At 41.1% G+C, this 20,206-nt stretch overlaps 3 protein-coding genes across 7 annotated transcripts; 1 reads left to right on the forward strand and 2 right to left on the reverse strand.

Annotated features, from left to right (window-relative positions):
• Nucleotides 1-6,347: 6,347 nt before the first annotated feature.
• LOC107263498 (ubiquitin-related modifier 1) lies at nt 6,348-9,005 on the reverse strand. Of its 2 annotated transcripts, none has more exons than XM_025080824.1 (6): nt 8,695-9,005; nt 8,560-8,627; nt 8,421-8,502; nt 7,506-7,554; nt 6,692-6,755; nt 6,348-6,508 (listed from the first exon to the last, which is right to left on the reverse strand). In XM_025080824.1, the coding sequence occupies exons 1-6, from the start codon at nt 8,736-8,738 to the stop codon at nt 6,504-6,506; spliced, it is 312 nt and encodes a 103-aa protein (XP_024936592.1). In that variant the 5' UTR covers nt 8,739-9,005; the 3' UTR covers nt 6,348-6,503. The 2 variants fall into 2 exon arrangements, with proteins under 2 accessions (XP_024936592.1, XP_015586266.1); XM_015730780.2 differs by having other exon boundaries at nt 6,666-6,755; nt 8,695-9,003.
• LOC107263493 (AT-rich interactive domain-containing protein 4B) lies at nt 8,437-14,446 on the forward strand. 2 transcript variants are annotated; one of them, XM_015730766.2, is made up of 6 exons: nt 8,437-8,574; nt 9,519-9,920; nt 9,990-10,451; nt 10,514-13,107; nt 13,184-13,416; nt 13,488-14,446. In XM_015730766.2, the coding sequence occupies exons 2-6, from the start codon at nt 9,527-9,529 to the stop codon at nt 13,636-13,638; spliced, it is 3,834 nt and encodes a 1,277-aa protein (XP_015586252.1). In that variant the 5' UTR covers nt 8,437-8,574; nt 9,519-9,526; the 3' UTR covers nt 13,639-14,446. The 2 variants fall into 2 exon arrangements, with proteins under 2 accessions (XP_015586252.1, XP_015586253.1); XM_015730767.2 differs by lacking the exon at nt 8,437-8,574 and having other exon boundaries at nt 9,361-9,920; nt 9,993-10,451.
• LOC107263492 lies at nt 14,101-20,196 on the reverse strand. Of its 3 annotated transcripts, XM_025080818.1 has the most exons (17): nt 20,056-20,196; nt 19,797-19,973; nt 19,289-19,699; nt 18,882-19,230; nt 18,653-18,813; nt 18,396-18,584; nt 18,182-18,327; nt 17,930-18,106; nt 17,290-17,642; nt 17,185-17,220; nt 16,940-17,124; nt 16,627-16,884; nt 16,032-16,088; nt 15,727-15,958; nt 15,206-15,666; nt 14,813-15,145; nt 14,101-14,750 (listed from the first exon to the last, which is right to left on the reverse strand). In XM_025080818.1, the coding sequence occupies exons 2-17, from the start codon at nt 19,800-19,802 to the stop codon at nt 14,532-14,534; spliced, it is 3,573 nt and encodes a 1,190-aa protein (XP_024936586.1). In that variant the 5' UTR covers nt 19,803-19,973; nt 20,056-20,196; the 3' UTR covers nt 14,101-14,531. The 3 variants fall into 3 exon arrangements, with proteins under 3 accessions (XP_024936586.1, XP_024936584.1, XP_024936585.1); XM_025080816.1 differs by having other exon boundaries at nt 16,940-17,220; nt 17,290-17,630; XM_025080817.1 differs by having other exon boundaries at nt 16,940-17,220; nt 17,290-17,630; nt 20,039-20,169.
• Between the last annotated feature and the right edge of the window lie 10 nt (nt 20,197-20,206).

Below are 20,206 nucleotides of genomic sequence, written 5' to 3' on the forward strand. Positions count from 1 at the left end.
TTTATAACGTAAGTCATGTCGGCTTGCGGTTTATTATAATGAGGCCACAGGGTAGCTTTACACGGGACTCTGGCACAGAGCCTGGCGATATAACTAGTTTTCGTTTCGCAGCCCGTATGTCTTTCAGTAGTACGCATTCTCCGGATTCAATTAGTTGGCCATGACTAACACCAAGGGTCGCGTGGGTGCAGGACATTCCTAAAGAAATGCGTCGAACTTACCTGTAACGAAAAGGACATTAATTTATTACACTATTTCAAAATGTAGTATAATTGATGATATTCAATTCGCATGTCCATTAAAAGTGTATAAGGATCTCCCCACGTAGTAGGTTTTTGGCAACAAATTAATTGCCAGGGCTGGTGCCAGCCATAGTAATGGCATCCGATCAAAGGGATCGAATGGTTCCTTACCTAGACTATGTGCATCCCTACGGCAAATTCACTGACTGAATCTACATAGACGTAATAGGTATATGCACCCATACACATCTCCGTGTAGCCGAATGCAGTAAGGGCTGTAGTGCGCGCGAAATGGATTCGATGTGGCACGTTAATTAAACTTAAAGTTACTTCCCGGTCGATCCCCGTCCACGTAGGTAGCGGCAGCTGCCAAAAGTATTATAGAAACTCGACGCGTTCTAAATACACACAGCTGCAAAAGTTCCTCAGGACTTGGTTGGTATCTACAGTAGTATTGGCGGCATGGCTGTACGACAGACTCGTCTTTCTTCTGTGTGTCATAGTGACAGTAGTAGTAGTGGCATGCCAGAACCAGACCACCCCCTCTAACGTACCTAACTACCCTCCATTTCCTTGTCCTCCAACCACTCTGCCCTATACGTAAAATCTCCCTCCATGGATACACTCCACGCATTACAGCTAGTGAGCACTTGAGTTATAAGATTTCCATGGACACTTGCCAGGGTAATATCAAACTGTAAAGCCCACCCTTGGATTCGGCGATTCCCTACATGTAACATATACGGACACGTGTGTAAGGCTAGGTTCAACGTCGGTTCACTTACAGTTAACTAACAGCGGGACCTTTCGCGTTTTCTTAAAAATTACTCTCTCTCGATTCATTCCCTGTTACTAGAGAGCATCGTGATGGAGAATCTAGACTTTCTACGGGGGGGGGGAGGGGGGCAGTCGCGAGCGCTCTTTACGAATCCTTGCAGGGTCAATTTCCAAGGATCTGACATTAGATTCGACTCACGGAGAAGGTGCTCGCTGGGGGTGTAAATGAGATTGGAAAGAGATGAAGGAGAGAGAGAGAGAGAGACTCGGGAACGCGTGATTACGATAATTCAATCGAGGATCTTCGTCGTCTTGTCGCGGGTCGTGTCGATCCTAGGCGGCGCGAGCCTTAAGGGGAAAGTTTGCTTATTCTGGTCACAATGTGAGTCACCCCTTCCAACGGCGTTGCATCTCTCGCCGACCTGACGCTAATGCATATTCAATGTTACACTCATGCCCAGAATTTCGAGATCGGGACATCCCCCACCGTCGTGCCGTTTTCCATCCTCTCCTAACTTAACTACCGTCCCCCCTTGCCATCGCGAAGCTTCCAGTACCCTGCTAAGCTCCCTCTGCGATCTTCCTTAGCGCTAACCCACCCATCCAAAAACTCCTTCCTCCCGAATAATCGCAATTTTTTTTCTCGATCGTTAAACCCATCCGAGAACGATCGGCACACCCTGCTAGACCTTTTCGTACTCTCCTCGAACGCACTTTCCTTTCTCGATGGGAACTCATAACCATACCTACATAGATTCGATAGAAAGAATCAGAGTCGTAGGTGGGGCTGGGAAGAAGCGTGTGTGTGTGACAGAGAGAGCATATAGGTAGGGAGAGACGTCGTTAAACCCCTGCGAATCGCATACGAAGCTCGGACGTTCCAATGTAGGCGGTTTTGGCTCGTTTTACGCGCATCTTCGGGCAATTTTCCTGACTGCTCGCATTCTGCGGGAAAGCTAGAGTATCGCGGCGGGGCATAAATACGACGAAAAATAAATAAGAAACGCAATAAAGATCCGGAATGGCAGCAGGGCCGTTACTCAGACGCGTATACGCCGTTAAGCCGTTACTTGTGCCAAAAGTACCGCTGACAATTGCTAACCCCGGCCAATATCGTCATTAATATCTAATACCGTCCGTTCACCCCTAATATTATGGCAAACTGTTGTTTCTTAATGATCCTGTGGACTGGCATCAACTCCTTGCTAGATATAACCAGGAGTGAAGGAATTCACGTAGGGGATGCCTTCCCGACTAGTCTTGAAAAACCGAAGACAGGAAGAACAGGGTAACGTTCGATGGTCACGCAATTCCCTGTACCTTTTAGTCTCTGCCTTTCCTAATATATTTCATTGTCCCGTTTAACGGCAGCCATGCCAGATTCTCGTAATGACTCCACTCGATTGGTCTCGACTGGTAACGACCTAAAGCAGACGAGAAAAAGAGTAGAAAGAAATGTGAATGAATGAGAGCGGGTAATGTCACTATGAGAATTTAGGAGGAAAAAAAAATGCCAAAGACTTCCATCAAATTCTATCCGCGTCTACGATGAGTGCAGGTAAGTCGTAGAGGGGAGATATCTTTCGCGTATAAATTATAATATGTAAATTTAGCCAGGACGATGGGGGTTGTTATGCGTTAGAGGCAGATAGGTGGGCTTGCAATTACAGAGGCTTACTGTACATACAAATTGCTTGGCCCTCTTTAGTGCCATTTACCATGATACCTACAATCCTCCGAATTTTACTCCCCTTTCTCGGCCGCAGTTATACAAAACCAGCCACTGGAGAGGTATTACCAAAGTAAGAACTTGTCTTGATAGTCAACGATCTTACCCGGGGTAAGATTTTCGTCGGTTGGCCCCAGGAAAGGCAGCCCTTCTGTTATGCAACAAAGACACAATGGTTTCTTCGCATCACCTTGCTCTTTTCTAGGTTTCTTCTACTTGCTCCTCTTCTTATCGCGTACTTCAATAATCTTTGGTAAGTTTGTTCATCTGCAGATTACAGTATACGGTTAACTTACATTCCGTTCGGTGTTTCTCTCTAACAGCCTCTCATAAGATGGGTAGGTGGAGTAAACGTAGAGGAGCTCGTCGGCCGGATGCCCCATAGAGAGTAACTAAAATAGACGTAGACACCTAGTTAAGATTCGGGTCAGCAGCGCAGGGTTGTCCTGCCCCCAGAGACCCAGGGATACTGGACAAATTATCTACCTTTCCTTGAAGCCCTTGGACTCCCCTATCCTATCCTATCCTGTTCTATCCTCTATCTAGTCGTTCCGTAGGACTTTCTCCCCGCATCCCCACGTCCTAATAGTGACCTACGGGAACGCGACAGGACTCCCGATGGACTGGTGAAATCTCGTGCATTGTGCAACTGGCCAATGGAAAAAGACCTTCCAATTTGTCAGCTTATGCAGTTCGTGAATGCCAGAGAAATAGCCAAGCGATATTCTCGCGAGAGATTCGTGCAGGTGACAGAGAGTCAACACGTTCCACATTATCGCGAAGACCATTTTCCCCGGGTATCAGAGGAGTGGATATACGGGAACGTCCACGTGGAAGATAGGCTATATATGATGCGTATGATGGTTTTCATCGTATTGAAGGAATTTAAAAATGTGACTGGTGGTCGAGGGTCGAATCCGAGTAGGGACCTGGGAATAGAAAGGGGCCAGCGAGGAAGAGGTATTTGCTTTTATGGGTGGAATTAAGCCCAGCTTACGTGCGATGTGTCAAGATCCGTGTTTACGAGGCCCAACCACCCATAAACCCTCATCAAATAATTCCCCATGATATTGTACGTGGAACGGTCGAATAGGTCGCTTCTGCCATTCCTTTTTTTCTCTCACTCTGAGTTTTTGTATGTTTTCCAATTCGCCTCTGCCTCTTCCTACATCACCAAGCCAATACGACAAATTGTCGTTAATTCGTACCCGGTTGACAATCTCACAGTACAAATCGATGTTGAAATAAAAAAAATTCAATTCCGGTGATCACAGGCAGTAGCTATTAGAGAAGTCTCGAAGGAACAGAGAGCTTACTCAGCAAATCGTAGAAATCTACTGTAGCCAGGCCAAAGGAGGAACACGATGTCGAGCATTTGAGAAAGATGTAAGGCGATGCCTTCCACTCGCTACGCCTCGTAAAACGTCGCGTTTTATGCTGATGGTTCGCATCTCCAAGACATTGTCACGAACGAGGGAAAGAAAAAGCCAGTCTAGAAGCTCAGGATAGGCCTGGCATCGCAGTCCAGTCAGGAACACAGCTCGGTACCATTGCAGCTATTCACTAGCTCCATCGTTCTTTCTTTCTTTGATATCGTGCCTTCATTTCAGATGATTTTGGCATCCGAGCCAAATGCAGACGGCAGGTGTTATTCGAATGAGATTCCTTCCTTTTCTACAGCAATACTCTTCGTTCTACCCTGAAGAATGAATTTTCTTCGATCACAGAACGATCCATGCGGGACGTCGTTCAATCGTCCCGAAGTTTGCATTCTACGACGTAACTTTCTTGCCAAGGAACCTGAAGACGTATCAATATTGTCGTTGGTGTTGCTCGCCAGGAGCACCAGAAGGTGAGAGCACGCCCTAATGACAGAGAAATAATATAAGCACGGTAAATGAGTAAGTTGGCTGCAGAGACTCAAATAAATACGGCACCTGAGTGCAAAGTGTTTCAAGGATAAGTACCATGAGTAACTGACTCATTAGAAACAGAAGGCTAGCATACCGTATGCCATTTTTTTTGTAGCTGATGTTCATGGTAGTAGGTGTTAGTATAGATGCGTAGAAGTAGCTCTGGGAAGCTATTGGTAGAGAGAGAAGAGTGGAGCAGAGTCCAAAATGAGCTGCCAGTTATTATGGTAAGCGATAGGGAGCGTTTCGTTAATGCACTCGTCGATAATCTATGCTATAAGCGGCTGTGGCCGTTCGATTATTAGAGCAGCTATGATTTTCCCTGGGCAGCTTTATTACCCTTATGGGGATCAAAATAGGGCATTGCTATATCGCTGGCTCGAATACTGTTTGATACGTGAAGGCAGATAGCCTCACGAAAAACCATGTGCCGTGCACGACGTGAACCGTTAAAAGTTGGAGACGCGTTAACCAGGGAAACGGCCGTGGCGTAATAGCCAAAGTTCTGAGGCAGCTTCCAGAGGGCTTTTATTATTTTATATTTCGGTGGCGCGACCTACGGCCCGTGAAGATAACAGAAATTATACGTACGTTTCAAAGTGAAACAACCGTTAGCGTTTCGCTAAAGTTTAATTCCGTCGCGAACACTCGCTGCTCGATTTCATCTGCGAGAATATCCGGAAGTCCTGGTCCCGGCTAATTCTTTTCTCATTGCAAAATTCGTAGGGAGGATCCTGGTGCTCAGCATCGTAGGTCGCTAGGAAGAAGAAAATTGATTTAATTGAGTATTGTAGAGATACGTAACACACGTTCAGTTTTACCTTTTGGACCTATATAATATGGTGAATCTGCATGTGCTGTGATGTAATCATGGGTGACACAATTAATCACCAAGCGATCCCGCCCCGCTAGGCCATTAGCGATTGGGTCCACACTCAGACTCCTGGCTATATAGAAGCATGCTAGCTCACACAGTAGTGGCACATACTCTTCCTCTTCTCCCGACCTACCTACCAACCTACTCCTGCACCCTCTTTTCCACCTACTGCTCCTCGTCCTTCTGCTAGCTCCCACGGACGCTCGTTAGACTCTTTTCATCGATTTTTCGCGCGACTCCCTCTATGATTAATTGGGGCCATTGTTCCTTCCAAATTATTCTCGTGGAAACCAGGACCGATCGGCTGTGACCAAAGATGGCGACCGATATATCGACAGTAACGTAATGCCCGTGGGACTCCACGAACACCCACAACGAATAAGTGCCAGAAACAGGAAAGCATTCGAAGAGTACTCGTACATCCCTTTCCCTCAGAATACTCTGCTCGATTTACATTCGGCTGGGAAATGAATTCTTCCTGCAATAATTAACGAGCCAAGTTTTCGGCAATAAAGTACCAAGAGCAGTTCCGCGCAAAAGTGCGAAACTTTCAGCTCATGATGTTAATTGTAACGTAATATATGTAAAGCTGTACATGCCCGAGTCGTAAGAACTAAGTAACGCTCTACGGGATGAAGAGTAGGAAAGAGAGAAAGAGAGAGAGGTTGAGAGTATCAGTGAAAAGGCTAAGGGGATGCTTTTGGTTGGTTCGTTGGTCGGTGATATTGGTGTTGGTGATGGTGGTGACGGTAGAAGGGTTCGCCACCGAAGAAGAGGCTAAAGCAATAACACGGAAGACTTTTGGATTCTGGCCAAAGTGTCACCCGTTATATTATAGCCATTACATAGAACTTATCCCAGACGTACGTCGTACGGGTGAACATTTTATTCTCTCACCAAATATCCATTATGCTTATTTTCGCATATCCCAAAAAGGTCGACGTGTGTCCTTCCTTACATGATCTTCATCCTTAACATATAAAACCAAAAATGCTTCTTTATATGCATAAACTAACCACAGGTAAAGGGTAACATGAGGTAGAATATAATCTAAGTAAAATGACAAGTTGATATTCCAAAAGACTTAGAGAACAGTCTTATTTTCTGTTGTTGGGTACAGATAGTACCTGGCGCGGATTCCAATTCAATTAACCTCCATGCAGAGTAGAGATGAAAAGAATCGTGTCCCCTTTTTGCAGCCTGTACTCGCCTTGTCCCTGAAACATTCGAATTCGTGAACCTTATTCGAGAATCAATTACGCGTCAAGTCGAATCACGGGTGGGATAATATCGTCGAAAATGGGGCCGACTGCGAGCGTTGCCCTCCCTTTTAATTTACGGGCCAATGGGGGTATGAGGCGGTAGAGGGTAGGAAGCCGCGAAACTGGCAGAGAGGGGAGGCTAAGAAGAGGAGTTGTGAAGCGGGAGGGCCAAGTAAGGGAAGAAAGTGAGAGAAGGGTGAGGCATGCAAGAGAGCCTTCACGAAACGTAGGTATTATCATAATAATGGCTGAAGCCATCATCTTTCCCCTGTCTGGCTCTCGCTCCGTCGCTCGACGCTCCAGAGCCCATATCCTAATAGCGGCTCCGGCTTGTACATTTACAAATTTAAAATGATAATTTTCTAGTGGGAGTGGCAAACTGAGGTCATTTGCGCCCTTTCACCATCTCCAGCATTTTTTTCATTCCTTCTCAACTCTCCAACTCCTGAAGCAGCGAGGAAGATGTAGAATAAGAAAGGAGGTAGAAAAGGAAGAGAAGAAAAGAGAGGGTCGCGTAACCGCCTTCGCAAAAAAATCCCAAGCCGCCATTTCGGCAACGGACATTTCTCAGACGTCACTCGCACCTGTATTCCACGACTGTGCTTAAACTTCTCTTTTCTTAACAACGTACCCACCCGCGAATCTTCTTCTGCCGCGTAACAAGTGCAAGCTAACGAATAGTACATTTGGGCACACAATTCTTACCAGCAGTTCCCAGTCAGCGTCGTTTACCAGCACTAGAATACCGGGCCGTCTGTAAATACAAAAGTGTGTGGAGGATTAAGTGCAATCTTCATTAATTTTAAGAGCTTCCTTAATATCATTTTTATCTACAAACGGCTTTGTATCATCAATGATTTCCCTGTCTATCGAGTTAAATATATATAATATATCGAAATAGATTGACCACTTGTAAACGCGGCGTCATTAACTGGGAAGTTGTTCGTGCTGCCATCTGTGAGTTTGTTCAAGAACTATCTACCCGCCATGGAAAATTTCCTCGTACACCAATTTTTCAAGTGTGGATCTGTTTGCGCGCGTCACGCATAGAGATATACTATGGACTGCGCGTACCGTCGGAGAATTTGCCGCATAAAAGAAAGAGACAGATTATAAAGTATCCGTCTATCCATCTCTTTTAATCGGGTAAAGCATCTTATTATTCAATGCCCCGCTCGTTTGAGAATAACGTACAAAATTTTTCATAAAATTTCGGCGAATAGGGAACAATGTGCATTTAATTTACATTTCATTAAAAATTAACAATTGCAATACGTCTTTAGAAATAAACATGGTAATACTTGAAAGACATGACTAAAAGTGCCAGTCAACGTTAAGCCATTTCGAGGGAGACTTCCAGCAGTCATACGACCCTGGGTTAGATACCATCTACCAATAGGATTCTTAGAAAGGGATGGAGAGTGGGATACTTTTCGATGTATCTCTGTCACTCCAGGGCAGACATTTTTACAGGTAGTTTAGGAATCGCGCAGTCTATATTTTATGTCTATGGTTCACACGCAATATAAGTTTTCTCACCCTTTTCCTCCGATTAATGTATTATTTTAACGCACGTATTTATAAAATATTCTGAAAATAGTTTTGCAAGAGATAACTTACACCGTGTCCCCTTGTAAAAAGAGTTCTGGCCGTTCCTTCAGGAGATTATCCCTGATCCAGAAGAGGAGCAACTTCAACGTCCCTACGAAGAATTTGAATGGGGTATTAAAAATTCGGGAGGCATAAAAATCGCACTTACATTCTCGATCAGCAGGTAAATTCACCACGTGCCTCTTCTGTTTATCGAACAACAACTCAGCACCCCCTCTGGAATATAAAAAACAGTTATCTTGTCTAAAGTTGTTTGAGAGGTTAGGAAATGTTAGATTTTTACCCGAATTCAATTATCACGTGTAATCCATCATCACCTGAAGACATACTACACTTTATGATATTTCTCCTTTAGAACTACCGTTTACCCACTCTAATACACTACTAAAATCTCTATTTATCTATACAATAAATGATTTTAACAATTGCATACAGTCTGTTCGTTCTCTTGTCTCCTACTGTACAGAGAAGCGTTGCGAATCGCAGAATTCCACGAGTCATCCATATTGAAAGCGAAGCGGTCGTTTCACCGGACTCTTGTTGGAATGAAAATTCATCCCCGTATTATTTTTTCTCTATAACAAACGCTCTTCACACCCTAATAAGCGAAATCTGCGCATGTATTCTCCTAGCATCTTAAACAAAGACAATGCATTTGTTGGTAGCGTTTATACGTTTCTACACCGTGCTTTCTGCCGTTTCTACCCTTTGAGCGAAGTACCAACCTTGTTTCTACGCGAAAATCGGCTGTAGTAACTGTACATTGTTATTGCATTATACTGGCGCGATACAAACAAGAGGAAAACGCGGGCTGTGTTTATTCCAGTAAAATGAAAAGGACTTGAAAGCTCTCAACCTAAATCTGAATGGGATTATTTTTTTAATAATGAGTTTGAGGAAATTGTTAAATTTTCAAGAATACTTTCAGAACTTTGAAAATATATATATAAAAAAGAATTCTCGTTGGTAACCAACCGCCATTATGGCCGACAGTGGAACGAATAATGTGAAATAGTGCATTAGCCGATCAGCCCACAGGGAAACGAATACCGGATAAATAGTCACGAGTAACTGGTTATCGGGCATTATTCATTTGTTACGTCCTAGTGGAGAAGATGGCTGATCCGAACGATGCTGTCAGTGAGGATACCGAGAGAGAGGACGAACAACCTGGGCGTAACGCGGTAATCGTACCACAACCGGAGAATGAGGTGACTGAGAATCAGCATGAAAATCAACCTGGGAATGAGACGACAATGGCGATGTTGGAAGACGAGGAGATGCCGACTTTTGTCACTGTGTCTACTCCAAGTAGACAGCCAAGTTCCAGTTCTACCGATGGTGGTCAACAGGAATCTGAATCTAGGGCAGAGAATCGAAGCAATAATTCTTGTCACAGTGATGAACAAGGTGCGCATAGTGTCTGCGTAATATCCTCTGGAGAAGAAAGTGATCATCCACCAAGTGATGAAGAGGATGATCCTGAAGAAGACTATGATGAGTCTGATGGTAAGTATCTTTTCACGAAACCTATGAGTTGATTGTCTGTTTTGTATACTCATGCTTCGTCTTTTTTAGCAGATATGGAAGAGGTAGATTTAGAGGATGACATTGAAGAAGAAGAGGAAGAGGAAGAGGATGAGGAAGATACTGATGGGGACTTAGAACTTGATTCTTACAAAAGATCCTGTGACGATATGATATTAACATGTAATAACGGCATAGGAAGCAATCAAATAGGAAGAAGTTGCTCTCTTCAGGACATATCTGTCATGAGTGAGCATTTAGAAGAGAGGTTTCATAGAAAGAGATATAGTATGGATGCATTGATAGAAGATGAATCAAGTTTTCTACGCAATCCTGTGCTCCACTCTATAAATGAAGAACGTAGACGTTCTGTTCCAGGACGTATGAAATATCGTAATGTAGAAAGTAAAGTGAAACTATATATTAGAGGAATCAAAGAACAGAACCGGCAATCACAGGAGAGACGTTTGGAAAGAAAGAATCAGAACAATAATCCTTTGCCGAATATTGAAGGTAATGAGGACAACAAGAAATATGATGAAAATAATATAAAAATCTTTTTTTTTTTCTTTCAGGTACCGTTCATAAACCTATTGATAATCAGAATACAGTAAATGTCAATATTAAAGATTATGCAGAGCGAGTTATAAAAGATTTAAAAAGAGAAGAGTTAAAAGGCAATACATTATACAATCATGACCAGATAACAGAAAATGGAGAAGAGATTTCCAATGTAAAATCTATGAATAAGAAAAATATTGATGCAGATGTCGTGGATATGGATGACGAGCCCATGGAAAATCAAAAGAACCTAATAAATTGTGAAGCAAAAACGGAAAAGCGTAATGGAACCGCAGAAACCAATTCCCATAATTTGCATATGGAAAATGGAGTTATCCTTAATGAACAAAACGTTGCTTGTTTCTTCAATGGTCAAGCTGATGTACCGGCATTGTTTAATCTCCGTACTGTAAGTTATGAGGAATATATGAGTGTAGCAAATCCTGATGAAAAACCACAGCTGAATATGGAGTTGGTGGAATCTGAGGAATATGTTGAATCAGTATACAGTGAGAACAACATGGAGGAGCAAGAAATCGTAAATGATGATGATGAGCCATGTGCTCTTAAAATAGAATGCGTCAAGAGCATCCATATGAATACACCAGAAATTAAGGAGAATCAGAACGATTCAAATTTTGCTGAAATAGCGGAGGGATCAGCTGACATTATGGATCAGGAGAATTCAAATATCTCGATACTTCAAGCACAGCTCAGACAAAAGTCTATCCAGTTTAACCAGATGCAAGATATGTATGAAAAGACGCTTGCTGAGAAATACGAACTCAAACGACAATTAGAGGAATTTAAAAAAGTTGTATTGATGTACCAGAAGGAAAACGAACGTCCTGAGGCGAAAGCTGTAGCTGTACAAACTGATATTCTAGTGAATCCAATATCGAATTCGGAAACTAGCGAAACCAGACATTTGGCTGTTAAATTGTCGACCAGTAGTATAGGTTCTACTGTGAGTTCCAATGATCCTTGGGCGGATTACAGTCACAGTCCAGCTATTTCATTAAGGCCACCTAGTTTAACAGGCATTCTTACTTCGGATGAAAGTTCTGTTGGAATTGAAAGAACTCCAAGAAAAACTGTGCGCCCTTTGTCGCGTGCGTTCATTACATCGTCGAGGATACTCCAGACATTGTCGTCAATAACACAAAGAAAACTTAAACCGGACAGTCCGTTAGCAAATAATCTTAGAAATGATGTACACGACGTTCTTAAGGATAGGTCGAAAAACACATCAGGTTTAGCAAAGGCCACGTACGCCTCTTCAACGCCCCATACTTCTTCAAAATCGAAAAAGAGGAAAGCCACGGAGATGCTAGGAACTTCTGCTGTTGTTCAGCCTTTCAAGATACCCTACACTGCAAGCGAGTCTAGAAGAAGTCTCAGTTCAGTTTCTGAAATGGATGGTGAGTTCAAACGGCCTGTAGATCATCAGAATGCCAATATGAGGCCTAATTTGGTTATAGCGCCAGAACGTACTAATGGTGCGGATAACTCTGAACCTTCTCAAGAAACCGCGGAGAATACTGAAAAATCGAGTAAGAATGATGATGACGATGAAGATGATGGGAACGAAAATGGTGTGAAGTGTATCATGTATCAGGAAGATGAAAATAGTAAAGATAGAAGTTTCTTGATACAGGCAGAGGAAAATGACAAGGCTGGAAATGCCAAAGGATTTGTACGGGAATGTGGTCCTTATTTATTAGGAAATGTACAGGTTCGAATGTCAGAAATAAATGGAACGATAAATATTTGGGGAAAAGAAGTTAGTCAGGATTCTCTGCAGGATAACGAGGAGGAAGAAAAAAGTGATGGAGAAGAGGTTGACATCTCAAAAAAACCAAATGATACCAGACCGTGTACTTGTTCGCAAAAAGCTTCACGCGCTCATTTGGTAAACCGCAGTCATGCAGCATATTGCGCCAACAAAAAGCCTAAGGTGCCTGCGAGGTTTGGAGAACCTAGTTGTTCCAGGAATACACGATCACCTTCGATTCTTATTGATGCGGAAGAACGATGTCGCACTAACTGCGTCATTAGTGCAAATGAAGCAACAAGTAATTGTGAAGATAATAATTTTGAAAATCGGCTACCCTGGTCTAATAACAAACGGGTATTTACGTCCAGAAATAATCATTCACATTGTTCTCATTTACCAGAATGTTTGAATCCGGATACTGGTTCTATGCATGCACGGGAGAGATTGGATAATGATCGTCATACCTGTAGAAGGCATTCTTGTAACGGTCAAGAGGAACATAGATGCTCGTCTTCAAACGGCCACAATATTAGTCATCATTGGAAGCATTCATGTTCAATACAAAATCATTTGCCAGATCCTACAATTGAAAATACTTGTAAGCATCATACAACTTGTCACCGGGGTGTGATTCGCAGTGGAGAGGAAAAAGACTGCCAACATGGTGCAAAGCAGTATAATTCACATGAAAACACAGATCATTGTAGATCAGTAGAAAATCCTTGTCAATATAACTGTCATGGAAGTAATGAAAGTTCTTTTCATAGTCCTAATTCAGGAAACGATGAGGAGGATCCTTTACTTTCTAAACGGTCCAGTGAAACTCCTGAGGTAACGTTGCATTTTTTTGTTTAGAATTATTTTATCCACCGAACAGGCTATAAAATCATTAACTCTTTCCTTGTAGTCAAGACGTCGAAGGCTCAGTGGAAAACGTGTAAGGGGTATACTCATGGACTTCTTTAAAGGATGTGGTGACTGTCGTAGTCCAAGTACTAGTAACAATAACAAGACAAATTGTCATCAAAGGGAATCTTACAATCCGCAGATTCGAATTACACCCTGTACACCTCCACAATCTATGTCCTTTGAGATGAAACAACCTCCTCAACAGAAGATTAACGGTTCTACGAGTAACAGGTAAGTTATCTTTATCTTATCACTTTTCCTTATAACATTCAAACATTATATTTCTCTATTTTATTGTGCAGACATTGTCAATCGTGTAATCGTCGCGTAGAAATGACTGTTGAAATTGAAAGTCAACTGGAATGCTTCAGAGTTGAAATGGAGAGACTGCGCTCACGCTCGGATGCTGTGCTGGACATGCTCAACTTACTATATTCAACAGACTTTAATTGAAAGGACTGACTCTAATCTAAGCAACTCTCCGACTTTCTGCTCTTGTACATAGTGATCGTGTTTAATTTAGATTTTCGATGAGTATCCTCATGATCATTCTCACAAAAACGAGTTATTTTGTTTGATCTAGAACACGTTATGGTCTCTTTAGGTGCTCCTTGTAAAGTTAAATCCTATTTTTATTTTTTTTACTTGGTGATTCTTTTCTTTCAATATACTTTGTGCGATACAAGTTATAATGTTAGAATGATTTTCATTCAGATGTGTATAGTCTTTCTGTACTAATTCAAATCTCTGAGTCCAAATCATTACACTACATTTGCGTACGTGCAACTCCAACGGAGAAAGCTAGTTTTCGTTGTTTGCGATTATATGTTACTTCAAAAGCTTTATCTACGCTCGTGAGCTTTCTTTTCATTTTAATAACCTGGGAATAGGAACATTCCATTAAAATATGCAAAAAAAAGTGAACGCAGCAATTATAATTATGAAATACATAGTAGATTTATTAAATATAGTACACATGTGGCTGTAATATAAACTTATACCGTATTCCACCCCTCGCATTACATGATGTGTCCCTGTGTAATTTTTTGAAGATGTACGTCGTGATTATTATTTTTTATTTTTTCAACTTTATTTATTTTTTTTCAATCACAATGCGAAACTTCAACGAAACTACAATTGACCAGAGACATGTAGACCGTATAGACCGAAAATTTAAGAATTTTTTAATTACAATGCAAATCATTTGTAACACATGGAAACAGTCGCCATTGGAACTCCATAAATATAACAGTAACAGACATATCATGATTCAATTTTGTTCGGCTTACTGGAATTTCGATTCCTCGTATTGAAACCCATAATTAATTGATTATAGTAGTTTGATGCTAATAATTGCAGTCACAGGAGTCGTATCCTTGTCCTGAACTAGGAGGATCTCCAGGTGCTATCGAGGTTGGAGATTCACCCTGACCTTGGCCGGTGAAAATATTGCTGTAAGAATTTTTCAAATAATTTACGTGACCCTGTAATAATCTGATTCGTCCCTGCGCCTGTTCGAATGCCTCATTCAAGTTATTTATTTGACCCTGCATCTTCTGTCGTATCTATACAAGTACAAAAATTATCATTAGTCCCTTGATAATAATTAAAGGCAAAGATGACCAACCTCATCTCTGTCTTTTTGCGCTGTTCTAGCAGTGGCTCTACATTGTGCAAGTTGTCTTTCCATTTCAGCAATTTGACCTTGCATAGTCCTTCTCACTGTTTCACACCTTTCCTTGGTTCTAGCGACCTGCCTTGCTGAATCCTCCCTTACTTGTTCCAGCATTGATGTCAATTGGGTGACCTCGTGCATTTTCTCGTCTATACGTTTTTGCATTGCTGCGATATGATCTTCGAAACGTGATATGGAGTTTTTCATTCTTTCATTTTCATTCCTGAGTTCGCTGTTGTTCTTCTCTAGATCATCCCATCGACCATTAGATTGACCTCGCTCATCCTATTATAATAAAATATATGGTACAATCACCATAAAGAATATAATGAAGTTTGAACAAACCAGAAGACCCTGATTTTCCTTAATCAAGATGTCCACTTGATTTTGTAGAGACTGAAGCTTCTCCTTAGAGTTTAATAATTCCCTTGAAAGATCATCACAATTCCTTTCCGCGAGTAAACGCATCTGCTGTGCTTCCTGGAGCTTCATCTGAGTCTGCTTCAACATATCAGGAAGGGGAGCAAGCTCAGCTAGCTTCTCCTGGAACTGGTTCTTCACTCGACCAATTTCGAGGGTAACATTCTCATTCATACGCGCGTTATCCATCTCCATAAGCTCCAGCTGTCGTCTTTGCTCCTCCACTTGTTCCTGCGCTTGCAGATATTTATTCCTATAATCCTCCAACTGACTAGCCTGATCCTGGATAACGGAGCGTAATTCCTCCAATTCATCCTGAGCTTCTCGAAAACGTTGTTTGGTTACGAGTAAGGCCTGTTCCTGTTCCACTAGCTGTTCCTTGCTTCCTGTCATCCAAGATGATATAACGAATCACAATATAAAGATTAGAGACGGTGTATAATTACCAGTCAATTTATTTTTCTCATCTTCAACGATCTTTAATCGTTCTTGTAAATCTATCACTTTATTATCAGCCTTTTGCTTCTCTTCCTTAGCTTCTCTTGTCTCCTTCTTCATCTTCTCAGCATCTGCTCTCAAGCAGGATACTTCACAAAGCTTGCTCTTGTAATCGTCCTGAAGACGTGCATACTGTTCACGGAGATCACGCAGCTGCTGCTGAGGGCAGGTACTGCCACCCTTATTATAGATTCATAATTATTTATACAATTAGTAAATATAAGAAACCATTACTATGTACACATATACTTACCATGGGTGCATTCGTGCATGGACCAGAGCAGGAGGGAACAGCTTGTTGAGGCTTCATCTGCGTGCGATCAAATGATCGTACGTATATACCTTATTATTAATTATAAAGCCTGCTATAGCATATGCTTACACTATACTGTACATAATACTTGAGATGTAATTGACAATTGAACATGCAAAGTTAAAACTCAACGCAGAATTTCATATGAAATAATCATATCTTAGATTCGTACCATTGGGGCACGCGCGATGATATTACGTACAGAATAATGTCGCATTGACACAGGCAGCCATGCTGATATTATCAAGCAGAAAAAAGTGCGATCTTTTTCTGTAAGAATATGTTTATTTCATACAAAGTTACTGTGCTGATAACGATAGGAAGTTTGAGAGATGGTGACTTCCCGCAAGATGAAGTCTAGTCTACGATGTATCAGTTGTTTTTATACACCCCACGATGAAAATCCTTGTTAACGAGTATTGTCATAATAATTATGATACCGATAACAATCGATCATCTCATCATAACGGTTTGATTGATCCACGTGATGCTTCATCAAATTATACTCATTGTCATCGAGAAATTGTTGGGGTACCTTGGCAAGAGACATGGGTACACCCTTAGGAGGAGATGATCCCTGAAGAGGATTTGTACTTGCAGTGCAGGGTACTAATTGCGGTTGTACTGAGGTAGAGGAAGATGGGGCTGGAGGACAACAGGAGCAAGGTGCACAAGGTCCTGTGCATTTTAATAGTTTTCTCTGTTGTTCGAGTTGTTGTCTCTCTCGTTGTACATTTGCCAACTCCTTTTGCATGTTGCGTACTTCCGTTTCCATACTACCCAGTTGTTGTTCCTGAAAAGATTTTCATAAAGTACGCACTATCACAATGTAGATATACTACACGTACTAGTTGTTTCGTGTTGTTTCCATAGAGCGTTAGCTTATTCTCTAGCTCTGCAGGACATGCTCCTCGAGCTGGGGGTACCGCTGATGCTTTAGAAGTTGCAGGACTTCTACAACACATGTCTGATTCTCGTTCAGAAATGTTTTGGTAACTTTCACGACAAGCACCGCCTGACAATCTAGGTGATCCTGAAGATAAATTTTTGAAATTCTTATCTGAACAGTTGCGACAGCAATACGAGAACTTACCACAAACTGTGTGAAACTTCAATGAATCTGGATCCACTATAATTATTAAATTATATGAAACATAATTTTGAAGATTAATATGAACTTAATTTCTATTATTCATACCACATATGGTCGGTGGCTGCGATAATTTACAGTCTCCTATCTGTTCCTGAAGACAACACTTGCATAGACAGGAATTGTCTTCGTGGGAAAACGATTTACTATGGTTAACTGTTGCTAGCGTTATTGGAGAAGGTGGTGCTTTTAAACCCGGAGCGGATGGTTCGGTACAAATGGTATAACAGGCTGACGTTGTTACTCGTTCATTTAAAGATGCTATTTGTCGACTCAATTCTGTGTTTTCCTTGACAACTATTCGCATTTCCGCCTGCAAGCCGCATACCTTCCTCTGAAGACTGTCAACCGCGTTGTCCTTCTCCAGTAAAGCCTCCTCCAATTTGTATCTGCAAAGCGATCTTGAGATTCAAGTATAATCGAAGTAATTCCAGTACGTAGTTGAACTAGGAATGATACGATATGTCGTACTAGGAATTCTTCTAAGATGTTTCAAATGCTTCAAATTTTATGTCGAATTTTTTTACCTGTCGCGAATTGAACGGTCTCCATTTACAAAACAGCGTCAATCTCCGGGGAGACCGATCGCTCTTCGATTTATTTGGTTAAAGTTCACTTGTCTTTTTTTTTATAACAATTAACAGTAATATTTAAATAACCCACAAACTTTTAACAGGCTGAGACTTACCTGCCACCTTCCAATTGGGCATTTTCCTTTACTAGTTTTTCCTGCATGTTTAAAGACTCGTTCAATTTTCCTGTTAGATTTTGGAAACAACGTTTCTTTCCTGTTTTCTCACTATCCCCTACTACGATTTTTGGAATTTTATCCTCTGTATAACCGCATACTATTACTCTTGGAAGTCTATTGAATTAAGAAAAAAAGAAACACCGAAATAGTACAAAAAGTGGTGCTATAATTTAAAATTAAAAAACTTACTTATCTTCTGGATATTCCATTTGAGGAATGTCGAAACGATACTCGTCATCTTCTTCCACCTTTTTCTTTTCATCTTCTGGTTTCTTAACTTTTACCTTCTCTTCTTCGCTTAATTTTTCTTTCCCTTCGGGAATACTTTCCATGCCCTTAAATTATATATAAGTATTGCGGAGTTTTTCGTCAATAGAACTTATTTTTAGTAGACTTGACGTACAGCGCCTGGTTTCCCAAAAGGATAAGGATGCATTTCAAACATTTTAGCGAACGTTCGACTAGATGGATCAGCCAGGCCTAATAAACGCTGTAATTTTCGTGTTATTTTTTCAAATTCTCCAAGCTTTGCCATTATACTTTCTTGTTTGTCTTTGATCTTCAATGTATCCTCTTGTGTAAGGTTTTCTTTCTACAGCAATAAAAAATAGAAATTTATAAAACCAGTATTAAATCATAATTGAAATAAAGAAATCTAACATTAGTGAGCTCATTTAATTCTTTTTTAAGTTCTTCAATTTCTGCTGCAATCACAGTACATCTCTCATCAGCCTCTTTCATTTCCTCCATAACTGCAGTATCCGTCAGTGGTATAGCACTCATTATAGAATCTTGTCGTCCCCCAGACTTTACAGGAATACCTTCAGAAGTAAATAAATTCTTCTGATACTTATCACATACTGAAAAAAAAAAATGAACTTGATCCTACCCTCGCCTAAACCAGGTGGTATCGGATAAGAAGGTGCTCCCTTTTCTTCATCGTCTCCTTTTCCTTTTTGTCCATTAGATGCTGCATCTGGCTCTTTATTAATGTCCTGCATGGGAGTAAGAGTATCTTCTTCCTCTCCAGTTTCATCAGCATTATTCACATCTTCTTCTACTGTATCGTCACCTTCTTTTACTTCTTCGCTTTCCTGTTTTATATTCTCCTCTTCAGAGGCATCCATTTTATTAGATAGCTCAGGAGATTCTTGTGCTAAAATCTCTTCTTCTATTTCTCCTAATTGATTTATATCTCTAGCATACTCCTTTGAATCAGGATCACTCGAGTTTTCAGACTAAATAAAGCAATTTTATATAGAACAAAAGTATTGTATTTCTTTTATATTTAATTACTTGTAAATGTGCGTTAACTTCTTGGTTTGTCTCTGTCGCAAAAAACGGAAATAGCGAGGGTACTAGGGGTCGTGGACTTCCGGGACTTCGCGAATCTGGACTGGAGTTCGGCGTATCACCTTCGCCGTAGTACCTCCCACGTAGTAATTGTAGATCCGGTAAATTTATGGGTTTCTTCACGTCGAATAGAGATTCCAGGGAGCCGAACACTTCTTTCCTTACATCCTTTCTCTCGCCATTTTCACCACTCCTGCATTGTGACTTTGCATTGCTCCTAAGCAAACGTCTTTTTCGCGAATCGTGGAAACTTTTACTTCTAGTAAGTGTAGATTCGTTTGCTCTTGATAAAGGTGATCTTCTTGGCGAATTTTTTGGCGATCGTGATTGATTGAATACACACGGCCAACGCTTCTGCAAACATCAATGAGCATTCAAGAAATAGTGTGAATATGATTACTACTGCTTAATAGACAAAAATCCTTGACGATTCTTTATTAATTAATTTTACCTTCATTCTTTTACCTTCGATACGACACCGTCCTTCGCCTGGTTCCTTTAAAATTCTCTTCAACCAAACGTTTCTAGAGGCTTCGCAGATCTCGGACGAAGGACGAGTCAATTTCAAATTGCGTTGGGCAATTTGACTTCTTTCGGAATCTTTTTTTGTGACGTTTTCTTCAAAAGGCTGTAAGGAAAGAGTACGAAATACATCTCGTAGAGATTGCATAATTAAGACAAGTTGATAAGTACCCTTTGGATTATCTCACCTGAAAATTCTCCAATTTCTCAAAAGTACGAGCGCGATGCGAATGTCGATTTTTTTTGGATAATTTTTAACAATATAAACAGTGCGAATCGCCGTCGCTGTATCCATGGTTTTTCTATTTCTTTCAATCGATCATTTGTACGTTACCGGTG

The sequence above is a fragment of the Cephus cinctus genome, unplaced genomic scaffold (assembly GCF_000341935.2).
Source record: "Cephus cinctus unplaced genomic scaffold, Ccin1 Ccin1_scaffold0153, whole genome shotgun sequence".
NCBI lineage: Eukaryota > Metazoa > Arthropoda > Insecta > Hymenoptera > Cephidae > Cephus > Cephus cinctus.